The 18141-nt window shown below is 37.0% G+C and overlaps 1 protein-coding gene and 1 long non-coding RNA gene across 2 annotated transcripts in view; one reads left to right on the forward strand and one right to left on the reverse strand.

Annotated features, from left to right (window-relative positions):
• LOC141392135 (uncharacterized) overlaps positions 1–18141 on the forward strand; it is a 139149-nt gene that overhangs the window by 1387 nt on the left and 119621 nt on the right. The gene's annotated exons all lie outside the window — the stretch shown is intronic.
• Positions 3269–13377, reverse strand: LOC141393637 (protein takeout-like). Its single transcript, XM_073966946.1, has 4 exons — positions 13148–13377; positions 3817–4194; positions 3609–3755; positions 3269–3542 (listed from the first exon to the last, which is right to left on the reverse strand). The coding sequence occupies exons 1-4, from the start codon at positions 13242–13244 to the stop codon at positions 3385–3387; spliced, it is 780 nt and encodes a 259-aa protein (XP_073823047.1). The 5' UTR covers positions 13245–13377; the 3' UTR covers positions 3269–3384.

Below are 18141 nucleotides of genomic sequence, written 5' to 3' on the forward strand. Positions count from 1 at the left end.
TTTTTTTTTTTTTTTTGAATTGTGTGTTTAACTGTCTCCGCTGTGTTGTTGACTGAAACATCCGAATGGAAAACAAATAGAATATCTAAAATCTTTACATTCCACAAGGCAAAAAAAAAAAGAAAATGCCGGAGACTTATAATAAACGATATGTTAAAAAAGCTGATGGTGCCTCAGAAAATATTCTTAAAAATCCACGCTTTTTTGGTCTAATGGTCTCTCAGCAAATATTCTTAAAAATCCACGCTTTTTTGGTCTAATGGTCTCTCAGCAAATATTCTTAAAAATCCACGCTTCCTTGGTCTAATGGTCTCTCAGAAAATATTCTTAAAAATCCACGCTTCCTTGGTCTAATGGTCTCTCAGAAAATATTCTTAAAAATCCACGCTTCCTTGGTCTAATGGTCTCTCAGAAAATATTCTTAAAAATCCACGCTTCCTTGGTCTAATGGTGTTTCAGAAAATATTCTTAAAAATCCACGCTTCCTTGGTCTAATGGTCTCTCAGAAAATATTCTTAAAAATCCACGCTTCCTTGGTCTAATGGTGTTTCAGAAAATATTCTTAAAAATCCACGCTTCCTTGGTCTAATGGTGTTTCAGAAAATATTCTTAAAAATCCACGCTTCCTTGGTCTAATGGTCTCTCAGAAAATATTCTTAAAAATCCACGCTTCCTTGGTCTAATGGTCTCTCAGAAAATATTCTTAAAAATCCACGCTTCCTTGGTCTAATGGTCTCTCAGAAAATATTCTTAAAAATCCACGCTTCCTTTGTCTAATGGTCTCTCAGAAAATATTCTTAAAAATCCACGCTTCCTTGGTCTAATGGTCTCTCAGAAAATATTCTTAAAAATCCACGCTTCCTTGGTCTAATGGTCTCTCAGAAAATATTCTTAAAAATCCACGCTTCCTTGGTCTAATGGTCTCTCAGAAAATATTCTTAAAAATCCACGCTTCCTTTGTCTAATGGTCTCTCAGAAAATATTCTTAAAAATCCACGCTTCCTTGGTCTAATGGTCTCTCAGAAAATATTCTTAAAAATCCACGCTTCCTTGGTCTAATGGTCTCTCAGAAAATATTCTTAAAAATCCACGCTTCCTTGGTCTAATGGTCTCTCAGAAAATATTCTTAAAAATCCACGCTTCCTTGGTCTAATGGTCGCTCAGAAAATATTCTTAAAAATCCACGCTTCCTTGGTCTAATGGTCTCTCAGAAAATATTCTTAAAAATCCACGCTTCCTTGGTCTAATGGTCGCTCAGAAAATATTCTTAAAAATCCACGCTTCCTTGGTCTAATGGTCTTTCAGAAAATATTCTTAAAAATCCACGCTTCCTTGGTCTAATGGTCTTTCAGAAAATATTCTTAAAAATCCACGCTTCTTTGGTCTAATGGTCTCTCAGAAAATATGCTTAAAAATCCACGCTTCCTTTGTCTAATAGTCTCTCAGAAAATATTCTTAAAAATCCAAGCTTCCGTCTAATGGTCTCTCAGAAAATATTCTTAAAAATCCAAGCTTCCGTCTAATGGTCTCTCAGAAAATATTCTTAAAAATCCACGCTTTCTTGGTCTAATGGTCTCTCAGAAAATATTCTTAAAAATCCACGCTTCTTTGGTCTAATGGTCTCTCAGAAAATATGCTTAAAAATCCACGCTTCCTTTGTCTAATAGTCTCTCAGAAAATATTCTTAAAAATCCAAGCTTCCGTCTAATGGTCTCTCAGAAAATATTCTTAAAAATCCACGCTTCTTTTGTCTAATGGTCTCTCAGAAAATATTCTCAAAAATCCACGCTTCCTTGGTCTAATAGTCTCTCAGAAAATATTCTTAAAAATCCACGCTTCCTTGGTCTAATGGTCTCTCAGAAAATATTCTTAAAAATCCACGCTTCCGTCTAATGGTCTCTCAGAAAATATTCTTAAAAATCCACGCTTCCTTGGTCTAATGGTCTCTCAGAAAATATTCTTAAAAATCCACGCTTCTTTGGTCTAATGGTCTCTCAGAAAATATTCTCAAAAATCCACGCTTCCTTGGTCTAATAGTCTCTCAGAAAATATTCTTAAAAATCCACGCTTCCTTGGTCTAATATTCTTAAAAATCCACGCTTCCTTGGTCTAATATTCTCAAAAATCCACGCTTCCTTGGTCTAATGGTCTCTCAGAAAATATTCTTAAAAATCTACGCTTCCTTGGTCTAATGGCCTCTCAGAAAATATTCTTAAAAATCCACGCTTCCTTGGTCTAATGGCCTCTCAGAAAATATTCTTAAAAATCCACGCTTCCTTGGTCTAATGGCCTCTCAGAAAATATTCTTAAAAATCCACGCTTCCTTGGCCTAATGGCCTCTCAGAAAATATTCTTAAAAATCCAAGCTTCTTTGGTCTAATGGAAATATTCTTAAAAAACCACGCTTCCTTGGTCTAATGGTCTCTCAGAAAATATTCTTAAAAATCCACGCTTCCTTGGTCTAATGGAAATATTCTTAAAAATCCACGCTTCCTTGGTCTAATGGAAATATTCTTAAAAATCCACGCTTCCTTGGTCTAATGGTCTCTCAGAAAATATTCTTAAAAATCCACGCTTCCTTGGTCTAATGGAAATATTCTTAAAAATCCACGCTTCCTTGGTCTAATGGTCTCTCAGAAAATATTCTTAAAAATCCACGCTTCCTTGGTCTAATGGAAATATTCTTAAAAATCCACGCTTCCTTGGTCTAATGGTCTCTCAGAAAATATTCTTAAAAATCCACGCTTCCTTGGTCTAATGGAAATATTCTTAAAAATCCACGCTTCCTTGGTCTAATGGTCTCTCAGAAAATATTCTTAAAAATCCACGCTTCCTTGGTCTAATGGTCTCTCAGAAAATATTCTTAAAAATCCACGCTTCCTTGGTCTAATGGTCTCTCAGAAAATATTCTTAAAAATCCACGCTTCCTTGGTCTAATGGTCTCTCAGAAAATATTCTTAAAAATCCACGCTTCCTTGGTCTAATGGTCTCTCAGAAAATATTCTTAAAAATCCACGCTTCCTTGGTCTAATGGTCTCTCAGAAAATATTCTTAAAAATCCACGCTTCCTTGGTCTAATGGTCTCTCAGAAAATATTCTTAAAAATCCACGCTTCCTTGGTCTAATGGTCTCTCAGAAAATATTCTTAAAAATCCACGCTTCCTTGGTCTAATGGTCTCTCAAAAAATATTCTTAAAAATCTACGCTTCCTTGGTCTAAAAGTCTTTGAGAAAATATTGTTAAAAATCAACATTGAAATATGGTTGTATTTTTTATGCATTATCAACAAATTTTATTTCCTAACAAAAATTACACAATTGGAAAATTAACATCGCTATCTATAACCAGTTAATTAAGCGTCCTCGGTAAGGTTTCCAAATCAAATCACTGTTTGTTGATCAACAACAAATCAAACGGTAAATGGGCAAAGAATTCATTGGCATTCTTAAGGAATATGGGTTCCCAGGTGGAACGAGTCTCAGGGATCACAGACTTGTAGACTTGGCGCCAATTTTGATTGGCCAAATCTACGAGGGCGTCGTCTGAAAATTAAAAAAATAACGTTTATTTCAAAAAACCACCCTTGGATATATTCTGGAAACACTTACTCAATGCCTTATCGGCCACCAAACCGGTGGCATAGACATGCATGTCACCCAATGTGGGATCAATGTTGAATTTGGTAATGCGCAAATAGGTGTGGCCATCACGTTCGTATAACTCGCCTTCAGTTTCAGTTTTGGCATTTATGTTGGCTAAAAAAATATTAAAATTTATTTATTTTAACAAAAATATCGATTTCCATCCTCAGCTTACATATGGTAACATTGAAAACGCCCTTCGAATTCATTTGATTATTATTGATGAAAACCTCAGCCTTATATGAACCATCCACCTGTAGCTTAGGCGTCCTTGTATATGTGGTGACTTTCACTTTATCACCATTTCTTACGAATTCAGTCTTATCCACCATGGTATTGGAAAGTCCAACGATTTTGACATTCTTCAATGCCATTCTTCCCGTTACGAAACTATTATCAAATTGAAAATTGGATTTTTCTTGGATCAACGGGTCAGTTGGTCGAATATTCAGTTCAGGAACACCATCTTTGCTGCGCTTAACCATGGCTTGCATAACATCACGTATGCAGGTATTGAGATTTTCATCTTCTTTACAGGCGGAAATGCCATCAGCTGGAAGAAGAAAAAATAATACATGTAAATAAAAATAAATAAACAAACGTCAAATAACTTCAACTAAAAGACGCAATTGAATTAACTTGCAATTTAATTACTAACTATATTGAGTGTCTGATTTGAAACCACCTGCTGTCATGTTGACACACATGTGCAAAAATAAACCAACCAAATTCACTGTCAAGTTCATGTTTTTGTTTTTTAATTAAACAAAAAATATTGGCTCTAGTTTTCGTTTTCTATTTTTAAGTCGTCTTTTTTCATGCGTTTTTTGCCGGCAATTTTTGTTGAGTACAACAATAAATAATAGATTTTTTATATACCCTAACGTGCACTGCACACCCACAAATTGCGCACAAAACGTGCTATGCATGTCTCCCCCAATAAAAAAACATGAAATTTTATTCACGCAATATTATTATTGCAAATAAATTATATATTTTTATGGGAACTAATGATTTGATGTGTTTTTTTGTCTGGTATTCATAAAGTTCATTTACATGACACGGTGCGCCTTAACTAATTTTAAATGGAAGGTGCTTACACCTGGGAAGTTTTTGCAGATTCTGAAACTACAATGCTCATAGATGAGAAATATCAAGAAACAAAAAAAATCGCCGCAGGGATTTTCAAATAAATCGCGATTTAAGTTCACATTTTTAGGGGTTCTTTAGGTTTTCACGATTTTGCTTGGAATCCGCGAGTCATATGTAAGCCTAAGAAAATGTTGTAGCTGCGAAAATTCTCCACAAGATTGACTTTTATGATGTTTTCGTAGGTTTTACCGTTTTTGAGATATAGAAGTTCAAATTGAGACAATGCACTGACTGTATCGCCTCCTTATAAAACAATGTCCTTACTGCAATTTCCCAAATTAAACTTATATATCTTGAAAATGGTACAACCTAGGAAAAATAAATCATCCAATCTTGTAGAGAATTTTCACAGCTTCAACATTTTCTTTAGTCCCATTTTGATATGACTTGCGGTTTCCAAGCAAAATCTTGAAGACTTAAGATAAAAACCTAAAAATTTCAACTGAACCTCTATATCTCAAAAATGGTAAAACCTACGAAAAAAACCTAAAGGTCAGTCTTGTGGAGAATTTCACAAAATCGTGAAAACCTAAAAAAAAACCCTAAAATTGTGAATTTTGATCGCGATTTATTTAAAAATCCCTCCGTCGATTTTTTTCTGTTTTTTTTACTTTTCGTATCTATGAACATTGCTGTTTCAGAATACGCGAAATCTTACCATGTGTAAGCGGTTTTCATCAAAAGTTAGTTAAGCGCACCGTGCATGACATTGTTTTATAAGGAGGCGATACAGTCAGTGCATTGTCTCAATTTGAACTTCTATATCTCAAAAACGGTAAAATCTAAGAGAATATCATAAAGGTCAATCTTGTGGAGAATTTTCACAGCTACAACATTTGCTTTAAGTCCATTTACATAGGGGTCGCGGTTTCCAAGCAAAATCGTGAAAACCTAAAGAACCCCTAAAAATGTGAACTTAAATCGCGATTTATTTGAAGGATGTAGGATAGATGCATTAAAAGTCCCAAATACTTGGGTGTGATGGTCCAACAAAAATTTTCTTTAAAATCGCCAATCGTCCCTCCAAAAATATTCCAACAAATACCGAATACTTGGTTCAGATGATCCCTCAAAAAAATTTTTAAAAAATAAATTCTTGGGTGTGATGTCCTCCCAAAAATATTATCAAAAATCAGCAACTCAAAGGTGTGGTGATCCGCCAAAAAATATTTTTAAAAATCCGACGGTCCTCCAAAAATCTATTAAAAAAACCCTCAATTCATGGGTGTGATGGTCCCTCCAATTTTTTTCTTTAAAAACCCCAAATCTTGGATGAGATGGTCCCTCAAAAATATTCTTAAAAATACGCAATTTGTAGGTGTGTTGGTCCCTCTAAAAATATTCCCGAAAATTCACAAATCTTGGGTGTAATGGTTCCTCTAAAACATTCTTAAAAATCCCCACTTCTTGGGTGTGATGGTTCCTCAAAAAAATATTCTCTACAATTCTCGCTTCTTGGGTGTGATAGTCCCACAAAATATTTTCTTCATAATCTTCAATTCTTGGGTGTGATTTTCCCTCAAAAAATATTCTTAAAAATCCCCAAATTCACATTGTTTAGTCCTAAAATTTTCTCAAAAATCCACACTTCTTTGGTCTGATGTTGACCCAAAAATATATGTAACAAGTAAAAAAGTATCAGTCGGCTTTGCCGACAGAGATATACCCTCAGCCTGTGCAAATTAAAACACTTTTTTCACAAAAATGTTGATTAGGATTATAGTTCAAAAATTTTGCGGAAAAGGTACTTAAAGGAATGGACCGACATATACCATGGGGGTGCCATAGGGGGTTTTTACACCCTTCGGGCTGTTTTCTAAAGAAGTATGGACTTGCCCCTGAAACAACTTTTACCATCGTAATTGAGGCAGCGAATGTAAGTTGCTTCAACAAAAATCAAAGTGATTCAATAGCAGGTCTTAAAGTGAACTTATCCAAAATTTTGTGTGGGAGGTACGGGAGTGGACAAATATAGTCCATATTCGAACCTGATCTATATCTGGTAGATATTATGAGAATGTGTAAAGTATGACCAAATCGGTCACTCCCATCAAGAGTTATCGTGCGCACAATTTTTCCGAATATTTTTGAACTTTTGTGGGGTAGGTACCTGAAGTAGTGGACCGATATGGCTTATCTACGAACTTAAAGTAAGTTTGGAAACAATATTACGAAGGCCAAATTTTGGCCGGAATCGGCATTTCCGTTCGAGAATTATCTTGCGCTTCTACCCAAAAACATGGTGTCATACGGTTTGTTTTTCAACTTTCAGGCTATTTTTTCAGGAAGTATGGACTTGCCCCTGAGGAAACTTGTACCTTCGTATAGGGGACAATGAATACAATATGTTACAACAAAAACCAAGGCGATTCGAGAGCAGGTCCTAAACTAAACTTTTCCGAAATTTTGTGTGGGAGGTACCCGAAGGAGTGGACCGATTGAGTCCATATTGGAACCTCATCTAAGTTTGGTAGAAATTACACGATGTGCAAAGTATGGACCAAATCGGTTATTCCCTACAAGAGTTATCGTACGCACATATTTTCCGAACATTTTCGAACTTTTGTGGGGGAGGTACCGGAAGGAGTGGACCGATATAATCCATCTTTAAACTTGAACTAAGTTTTGACAAAATATTACGAAAGCCAAATTTTGGACCGAATCGGCAGATCCGTTCGAGAGTTATCTTGCGCTCCAACCACTACACACGGTGTCATAGGGTTTTTTGTAACTTTCAGGCTATTATCTCAGGAAGTATGGACTTGCCCCTAATGAAACTTATAGCGTCGTATAGAGGACAGCGAATACAACTTGCGTAAACAAAAATCAAAGCGATTCGAGACCAGGTCCTAAACTGAACTTTTCCGAAATTTTGTGTGGGAGGTACCCGAAGGAGTGGACCGATTGAGTCCATATTGGAACCTCATCTAAGTTTGGTAGAAATTACACGATGTGCAAAGTATGGACCAAATCGGTTATTCCCTACAAGAGTTATCGTGTGCACAAGTTTTGCGACAAATTTTGAACATTTGTGGGGGAGGTACCTGAAGGAGTGGACCTATATGGCCCATCTTCGAACTTAAATCGAATCTGGACAAAATATTTCGATACCCAAAATTTGAACCGAATCGATTGATCCGTTCGAGAGTTATCGTGCGCACCAGCCTGCCAGACAGACAGACAGACAGACAGACAGACGGACGGACATTGCTAGATTTACTCAAAATTGTCTGAAACGGATATCGTACAAACATACTTGGGGTCTAAAACCATTATTTCGATGAGGCACATTTTTGGTCGTATCAAAGTGTAAATACCCTCTTTAGCCTAAAGGCTGAGGGTATAAAAACCTACGTTTTTTTTGTCTAATGGTGCCTCAACAAATTTATTTAAAAATCCACGCTTATTGCCCTAAAAACCTGTTTAAAAGTACACGATTTTCGGTCTGATGGTCCCTCAAAAAATCTTTTTTATACCCTCAGCATTTATGCCAACGAGGGTATATACACTTTCATACGGGCAAAATGTGCCTCATCGAAATAATGGTTTTAGACCCCAAGTATGTTTGGACCAAATGTGTTTCAGACAATTTGGAGTCGATTGAGCAATGTCCGTCCGTCTGGCTGGGCACGATAATTCTCGAACGGATGAACCGATTCGGTTCAAAATTTGGCTCTCGTAATATTTTGCCTAAACTTAGTTTAAGTTCAAAGATGGGCTATGTCGGTCCACTCCTTCCGGTACCTCCCCCACAAAAGTTCGAAAATGTTCGGAAAATTTGAGCGCACGATAACTCTTGAAGGGAGTAACCGATTTGGTCCATACTTTGCCCATCGTGAAACGTGTACTAGACTTAGATAAGATTTCAATATGGACTCAATCGGTCCACTCCACACAAATTTTCGGAAAAGTTCAGTTTAGGGCCATCTCTCGGATCGCTGTGATTTTTATTTTATCATCTTGTATTCACTGCGCCCATACGACGGTACACGTTTCTTCAGCCTGAAAATAGCCTGAAAGTTGCAAAAAAAACCCCTATGACACCGTGTGAGGTGGTTGGAGTGCAAGATAACTCTCGAACGGATCTGCCGATTCGATCCAGAATTTGGTCTTAGTAATATTTTGTCCAAACATAGTTTAAGTTTGAAGATAAGCCATATCGGTCCACTCCTTCAGGTACCTCCCCCACAAAAGTTCAAAAATGTTCGGAAAAATTGTGCGTACGGTAACTCTTGAAGGGAGTGGTCGAATTGGTCCATACTTTACACATCCTAATATATCTACCATATATAGATCAGTTTCAAATATGGACTATATTTGTCCACTTCATCCGGTACCTCATACACAAAATTTCGGATAAGTTCACTTTAAGACCTGAATGGAATCACTTTGATTTTTGTTGAAGCAACTTGCATTCGCTGCCTCAATTAAGATTGTAAAAGTTTTTTCAGGAATTCAGGAAGTTTTTTCCGAATGGTGTAAAAACCCCCTATGGCACCATATGTAGTGGCTGGAGATCCATTCTTTTTAGTCTCTCCTCCGCAAAACTTTTGATCTTTTATCCTGATCAACATTTTTGTCGGTTCAAATGCCCAAAATTTTAAGATCCCTTTAATACATACGTTTTTTTTTTTACTTGTTAAATCCACGTTTTCTTGGTATGATTGTCCCTCCAAAAAATCTTTTTAAAAATCCACGTTTTCTTGGTCTGATGGTCCCTCAAAAATCTTTTTCAAAATCCACGCTTTGTTGGTCTGATGCTACCTATAAAAACCTTTTAAAAAATCCACGTTTTCTTGGTACGATAATCCCTCCAAATATTTTTTAAAAATATACGTTTTCTTGGTATGATTGTCCCTCAAAAATTTTTTTAAAAATCCACGTTTTCTTGGTCTGTTGCTACCTATAAAAATCTTTTCAAAAATCCACGTTTTCTTGGTACGATAATACCTCAAAATATTTTTTAAAAATCTACGTTTTCTTGGTATGATGTTCCCTCAAATTTTTTTTTAAATCCACGTTTCTTGGTATAATTGCTTCTCCAAAAAAACTTTTTAAAAATCCAACGTTTTCTTGGACCGAAGGAGTGGACCGATATGGCTTACCTTCAAACTTAAACTATGTTTGGACAAAATATTACTAAGGCTAAATTTTTGACCGAATCGGCAGATCCGTTGTAGAGTTATCTTGCGCTCCAACCACCTCACACGGTGTCATAGGGCTTTTTTGCAACTTTCAGGCTATTTTCTCAGGAAGTATGGACTTGCCCCTAATGAAACTTGTACCGTCGTATGGAGGGCAGTGAATACAAGTTGCTAAAAGAAAAATCAGAGCGATTCGAGAGATAGCCCTAAACTGAACTTTTCCGAAATTTTGTGGGAGGTACCCGAAGGAGTGGGCCGATAAAGTCTATATTGAAACATTATCTAGGATGGACAAAGTATGGACCAAATCGGTTACTCCCTGCAAGAGTTATCGTTACCACAAATTTTCCGAACATTTTCGAACTTTCGTGGGGGAGGTACCGGAAGGAGTGGACCGATATTGCCCATCTTCGAACATAAACTAAGTTTGGGCAAAATATTACGAAAGCCAAAATTTGAACCGAATCGGTTCATCCGTTCGAGAGTTATCGTGCGCTCCAGCCAGCCAGACAGACAGACGGACGGACATTGCTCAATCGACTCCAAATTGTCTGAAACACATTTCGTCCAAAGATACTTGGGGTCTAAACCATTATTTCGATGAGGCACATTTTGCCGGTTAAAAATCCTCGTTTTTTTGGGCTGATTGTCCCTCAAAAGTCTTTTTTAAAAATCCACGTTTTTTATACCCTCCACCATAGTATGGAGGGTATATTAAGTTTGTCATTCCGTTTGTAACACATCGAACTAATCATTTGCGACCCTATAAAGTATATATATTCTTGATCAGGATAAAATTCTAAGACGATCTAGCCATGTCCGTCTGTCCGTCTGTTGTAATCACTCTAGCGTCCGCAATAATTGAGATAGAGTGCTGAAATTTTGCACCCGAGGGTCTTTTTTCCATAGGCAGGTCAAGTTCGAAGATGGGCTATATCGGTCCACTCTTTGGTATAGCCCCCATATAACGGTATCTCCGGATTTGAGGTATTTTGACGTTCTTCGCCACATTTGCAGACCGAATTAGCTATAATTTGGCACTTAGGGTTCCTAGTGATCAACAAACTTATATTTTAAAGGATATGGGCATAGGTCCATGTTTTGGTATAGTCCCCATATAACGGTACCTCCCGATTTTCGGTATTTTGAGTATTTTAGCCACAATTTTTAACCGAACTATCTGCAATTTGACATTTGAGGTTCTCAGTGGTCATGAAACATCTCCACAAAACATCGTCAACATAGGTCCATGTTTTGGTATAGCCCCCATATATCGGTACCTCCCGATTTTCGGTATTTTGAGAATTTTAGCTACAATTTTTAACTGAACTAGCTGTAATTTGCCATTTGAGGTTCTCAGTGGTCATGAAACATCTCCACCAAACATCGTCAACATAGGTCCATGTTTTGGTATGGCCCCTTTATAACCGTACCTCCGATTTTGGGTATTTTGAGCATTTTAGTTACAATTTTAACCGAACTAGCTGCAAATTGACATTTGAGGTTCTCAGTGGTCATGAAACATCTCCTCGAAACATCGTCAACATAGGTCCATGTTTTGGTATAGCCCCCATATATCGGTACCTCCCGATTTTCGGTATTTTAAGAATTTTAGCTACAATTTTTAACCGAACTAGCTGTAGTTTGCAATTTGAGGTTTTCAGTGGTCATGAAATATCTCCACCAAACATCGTCAACATAGGTCCATGTTTTGGTATAGCCCCCATATAACGGTATCTCCCGATTTTCGGTATTATGAGAATTTTTGCTGCAATTTTGAACCGAACTAGATGTAATGATCGGTATTTTGAGAATTTAGCTACAATTTTGTCTATTCAAAAATAATCGTCAATATATATATGTCCATGTTTTGGTATATCCACCCAAAAACTGTACCTCCCGATTTTCGGGAATTTTCAGTGATCACGAAATTTCTTCACTAAAATTCGTCAACATGGTTCCATTTTTGAGGGTCTACATTGTTTTGATGAAACTACCCTTAATTTGACTCTTGAAGTTCCCTGCAGCTATAAATCTTTTCCGCCAAAAATTTAAAGATAGGTTGACTCTTTGATATAGCCCCGTAGGTGGTAACTTTCACCTACCTGAACACATTTTTTTAGATTAGATTAGATAACACTGTGCAACAAAATGGAGATGAAAGTTTGGGGCACGGAAAATTCCTCTTGGGAAAGAAAGGCCTTGGTGAGTATATTATGAACCACGAAAGACAAATACACCGTGAGTCGAACTTCCGCGTTATGGCGTGATGAAATTTTTGTTAGAGACCCTGTGGGCCATCAGGAATTAGCGTTATAGTTTTGTTCACTATTGCTTAAGTGCTCTACAAAAACAACAATCAAAGATATAATGCTAATTCATGATGGCTTACCGGGTCTCTTGCAAAAACTTCATCACGCCATAACGCGGAAGTTCGACTCACGGCGCATCTGTCCTTCGGGGTTTTTAATATAAACACACCAAAGGCTTTCATCTCCAAAAGGAATTATCTCTGCCCCAACATTTGTGTTCACAGTGTAATTTAAGCAATAGTGGGAGGCAGTGGGAGTCTATCCATTGTAGAAAAGTTGCTACACCTAAAATTGTGAAAGGACCCTAATTATTCCATTTTAATTAAGACTATTTAATGGTGGAGGGTATAAAAAGTTCGGCCCGGCCGAACTTAACAACTTTTTACTTGTTTTTGGTTTGATTGAACTTCAAAAAATGTTTTTAAAAATCCATGTTTTCTTGGTTTGATTATCCCTCAAAATATATATTTAAATCCACCTCTTTTTTGGTCTGATGATCACACAAAAAAATATTTAGAAATCCACAGTTATTTGGTCTGATGTTGCCTCAAAAAATCTATTTAAAAATCCACGCTTCTTTGGTCTGAAGTTGCCTCAAAAAAATCTATTTAAAAATTCTTTTTTTTGATGTGATGTTGCCTCAAAAAATATATTTAAAATCCACGGTTCATTAGGCTGATGTTAGCTCAAAAAATCTATTTAAAAATCGACGTTTTTTGGCCGGTATAAAAACAAAAAACTTAAGACACAAATTTCATTGAAGAGAAATTTCACATTTTCATTTTATTTTTTAAATGTTTAATTGGATATGCTTCTTTAGCTATTTTCTTTTATTGTGGTTTCAATGATTTTACTGAGTTCACTTAATTTTTTTGCTCAATATTTTTATTTCACTCACGTAAAGCGCTAACATCATGAAAATCATTAGCCGGTGCCGAAAGGACGCCACATACGGTTAACGACGCAATCACTAAAATACTGAATTTTGCAAACATCTTGTCTACGATTTGAAAAATTCTAGCTAAGAATCCTTAGAGATAATGAGAATCTATTTGACTGGCAAGTTAAAACTTTCACCCGTTTTCAAACACGTCTAATTGGCATCTGAACTACCAGGTAACGGTCAGTTGGCTATTTATTTACAAACAACAAACAGAGGAAATATCATCAACATCATCATTATCATCAATGACGTTGTGGTGGTCGGTCGTCAATTGAATTCTAACAGAGCTGCTGCTGCAAGCAAACAGCCAGAACAATGACAATACCAAAGACAATGGCCAGTCAAGTGCGGCGACAAATAAACGTTTGCAAAAAAATACAGAAATAAAACTGCAACTTTTTTTAAAGTCAACAAATGAGTTGTTAACTTGAATCACGATTAGAATTTAGTATTTTGCAGTGGCTGATAACATCGTCGACGCCTACACCAACCGCATCAGCAGCGGTACAATCTGCCCCAATCTAAGCTTTGTTTGCACGATGTGCAACTTTGATAATTGGCTAATTTACAAATTGTCAGTTGGAATATTTTTGTTTAATATCTTTATCCTGACAGACGTTATGACGCTCAATAGAAATTTAAAAAAATAAAAATAATTAACAAATAATGGCCATAAATTGTATCACCGGTAAATTTTGTCACACAAAATATATTGTTAATAATAATAATGAAACTATAACAAATCTACAAACGATTGTATAATAGTTTGGCAGCTTATTAGTGAACCATTGTCTGGAGTTGGAGCGTGTGAACAAAGCTCTAATTATGTTGGCATGAGTTTGAAAAAATGTGTAGTTCCTCTTAATTAGTCTGGAACTTCAAACACTCAGCAAAGCTTCTAGATGGAAGATTCCAAGCTGGTTTTTTTGTGTTAAGGACCTCTAAGGCAAATTTAATGTTTGACCTTTATTGAGTGTTGTGACAGTTTAAAATAGAAATTTGACTAAGTCCGGCCAATCGTAAAACAAATTTAATATAAATACGTTTGGGCGTTCTGGCTTCAGATAGGGCTTTCTGACCAACGTCGAAGAGATCAAAATTAAATTTGGGCAATATGACCGTTCAGCATTATGAAAGATTTCAAGATCTGGTATAGATTGAAATAACCCAAAAAGTGTTGTAAAAACCATTCTTAAGTTTCAGGTCTCCAAAAACGTCAGTTTATTGCACTTCTGAACCTTCAACATCATATTTCATATTCTACTTCCTCCTAGTTTCTTCTTCATTTGCTTGTTAACGACAAGCTAAGCGTACGGTTTTGTCTCCCTCTATTTTCGGTTACATTTGAATGATTCCGTTAATAGTGGCTTTTGTAAAATATTTCGTTTTGTATTATTGACAAACTACTCTAATTCGCTAGCTTAGCTATTGGCGTTTTCAGTACCCCCCTATTCCTAGTAACTACCCTAAGCTATTAGCATCTCAAATTAAGCTCCAACTTATTTTACAACATGTATTTAATCTAAACACGACATAGATTACAACTAATCAAGTAATTTCAATTTCCGATTAAATGGATAAGGTTTTCAGTTGTTATTGATTTTTTGAAATCAATTTTCAAATTCAATACTTTGTAAAATAACACGATCGAAATTTATGTGATCCGCAATGATAGAGAAATATAAATACGATATAAAAAGTGCGATGGGAGGGCATTAGGTTTTCCAGAAGACTTTTTGGTGTTTCATAATGAAATTTTCTGTCAGAAGACGTTCTACAAGAGCAAAAGCTCTTCTATGAAAGACCATTTGGTCTTTTATGAGAAGACCTTTGATCTTCTTTAAGAACATTTTCGGGTCTTCTATAAGCAAACTTTTTGGTATTCCATAAGAAGACCTTTTGGTACTCAATAAGAAGAGAAGAAGCTCTTCTATGAGAAGACCTTAGGAAGACTTTTTAGTATTTTATAAGAAGATCTTTAGGTATTCTTTAAGAATAGCTTTGGTCTTCCATAAGAAGACCTTTGGTGTTCTATAAGAAGACCTTTGGCGTTCCATAAGAAGACCTTTGGTGTTCCATAAGGAAACCTTTGGTCTTCCATAAGAAGACCGTTGGTTTTCCATAAGAAGGCCGTTGGTCTTCTATAAGAAGACTTTTTGGTTTTCTATAAGAAGAGTTTTTGGTCGTCTATAAGAAGCGGTTTTGATCTTCCATGAGAGAGCCTTTTGGTGGTGTTCTATAAAAACACATTTACTCTTCTATAAGAAGAGCTCTTAATCTTCAATAAGAAGACTTTAGTTTTCTATATGAAGACCTTTGGTCCTCTCTAAGAAGTTCAAAAACTCTTCTGTGTAAGACCATTTGGTCTTCTATAAAATAGAAGACCTCCGTAGGAGACTTCCATAAAATAGGAGGCTTCTATAGAATAGAAGATCTCCGTAGGAGGCTTCTATAGAATAGAAGACCTCAGTAGGAGGCTTCTATAGAATAGAAGATCTCCGTAGGAGGCTTCTATAGAATAGAAGATCTCCGTAGGAGGCTTCTATAGAATAGAAGATCTCCGTAGGAGGCTTCTATAGAATAGAAGATCTCCGTAGGAGGCTTCTATAGAATAGAAGATCTCCGTAGGAGGCTTCTATAGAATAGAAGATCTCCGTAGGAGGCTTCTATAGAATAGAAAACCTCCGTAGGAGGCTTCTATAGAATAGAAGACCTCCGTAGGAGGCTTCTATAGAATAGAAAATCTCCGTAGGAGAAGGCATCCATAGGAGACTTCTATAGCAAAAACGGTATTCATAATAGGCTTCTGAAGGAATGTAGGCCAATCCCAATTCTTCGAATAAAGAAATCAATGCAATTAGAAGATATTTGTCCTTCAATCCTCAGGATAAGAAGACCTTTGGTCTTTTTTAAGAATATCTTTTGGTCTTCTATAGAATAGAAGACATCCGTAGGAAGCTTCTATAGAATAGATGACCTCCGTAGGAGGCTTCTATAGAATAGAAGACCTCCGTAGGAGGCTTCCATAGAATAAATGACCTCCGTAGGAGGCTTCTATAGAATAGAAGACCTCCGTAGGAGTCTTCCATAGAATAGAAGACCTCCGTAGGAGGTTTCCATAGAATAGAAGACCTCCGTAGGAGGCTTCTATAGAATAGAAGACCTCCGTAGGAGGCTTCTTTAGAATAAAAGACCTCCGTAGGAGGCTTCTATAGAATAAAAGACCTCCGTAGGAGGCTTCTATAGAATAAAAGAACTCCGTAGGAGGCTTCTATAGAATAAAAGACCTCCGTAGGAGGCTTCTATAGAATAAAAGAACTCCGTAGGAGGCTTCTATAGAATAAAAGACCTCCGTAGGAGGCTTCTATAGAATAGAAGCCTTCTATAGAATAAAAACCTCCGTAGGAGGATTCTATAGAATAGAAGACCTCCGTAGGAGGCTTCTATAGAATAGAAGACCTCCGTAGGAGGCTTCTATAGAATAGAAGACCTCCGTAGGAGGCTTCTATAGAATAGAAGACCTCCGTAGGAGGCTTCTATAGAATAGAAGACCTCCGTAGGAGGCTTCTATAGAATAGAAGACCTCCGTAGGAGGCTTCTATAGAATAGAAGACCTCCGTAGGAGGCTTCTATAGAATAGAAGACCTCCGTAGGAGGCTTCTATAGAATAGAAGACCTCCGTAGGAGGCTTCTACAGAATAGAAGATCTCCGTAGGAGGCTTCTATAGAATAGAAGACCTCCGTAGGAGGCTTCTATAGAATAGAAGACCTCCGTAGGAGGCTTCTATAGAATAGAAGACCTCCGTAGGAGGCTTCTATAGAATAGAAGACCTCCGTAGGAGGCTTCTATAGAATAGAAGACCTCCGTAGGAGGCTTCTATAGAATAGAAGACCTCCGTAGGAGGCTTCTATAGAATAGAAGACCTCCGTAGGAGGCTTCTATAGAATAGAAGACCTCCGTAGGAGGCTTCTATAGAATAGAAGACCTCCGTAGGAGGCTTCTATAGAATAGAAGACCTCCGTAGGAGGGTTCTATACTATAAAAGATCTCCGTAGAAGGCTTCTTTAGAATAGAAGACCTCCGTAGGAGGCATCTTGTAGTATAGAAGACCTCCGTAGGAGGCTTCTATAGAATAGAAGACCTCCGTAGGAGGCTTCTATAGAATAGAAGACCTCCGTAGGAGTCTTCTATAGAATAGAAGATCTCCGTATTAGGCTTCTATAGAATAGAAGACCTCCGTAGGAGGGTTCTATACTATAAAAGATCTCCGTAGAAGGCTTCTTTAGAATAGAAGACCTCCGTAGGAGGCATCTTGTAGTATAGAAGACCTCCGTAGGAGGCTTCTATAGAATAGAAGATCTCCGTATAAGGCTTCTATAGAATGGAAGACCTCCGTATGAGACTTCTATAGAATAGAACCTCCGTAGGAGGCTTCTATAGAATAGAAGGCCTACGTAGGAGGCTTCTATAGAATGGAAGACCTCCGTAGGAGGCTTCTATAGAATAGAAGATCTCCGTAGGAGAAGGTATCCATAGGAGGCTTCTATAAGACCTCCGTAGGAGGCTTCTATAGAATAGAAGACCTCCGTAGGAGGCCTCTATTGAATAGAAGATCTCCGTAGGAGAAGGCATCCATAGGAGGCTTCTATAGCAAAAAACGGCATTCATAATAGGCTTCTGAAGGAATGTAGGCCAATCCCAATTCTTCCAATAAAGAAATCAATGCAATTAGAAGATATTTGTCCTTCAAGCCTCAGGATGCGAAATTAAATTAATTTACATTATCTTGCTTTATATTTAACTCAACTTCTAGTATTATTGAATGTGAACTTATGGATACGCAGCAGATCTCATCGTTACACAGAGTTATGCAGGGTATTTGCAATGACAAAAATCTGTTTGTCACGTCACCCATCTGACCTGACTTTGTGTAAACTTATCGCGTAGA

The sequence above is a fragment of the Musca autumnalis genome, unplaced genomic scaffold (genome assembly GCF_047663935.1).
Source record: "Musca autumnalis isolate F117 unplaced genomic scaffold, ASM4766393v1 scaffold_2, whole genome shotgun sequence".
NCBI lineage: Eukaryota > Metazoa > Arthropoda > Insecta > Diptera > Muscidae > Musca > Musca autumnalis.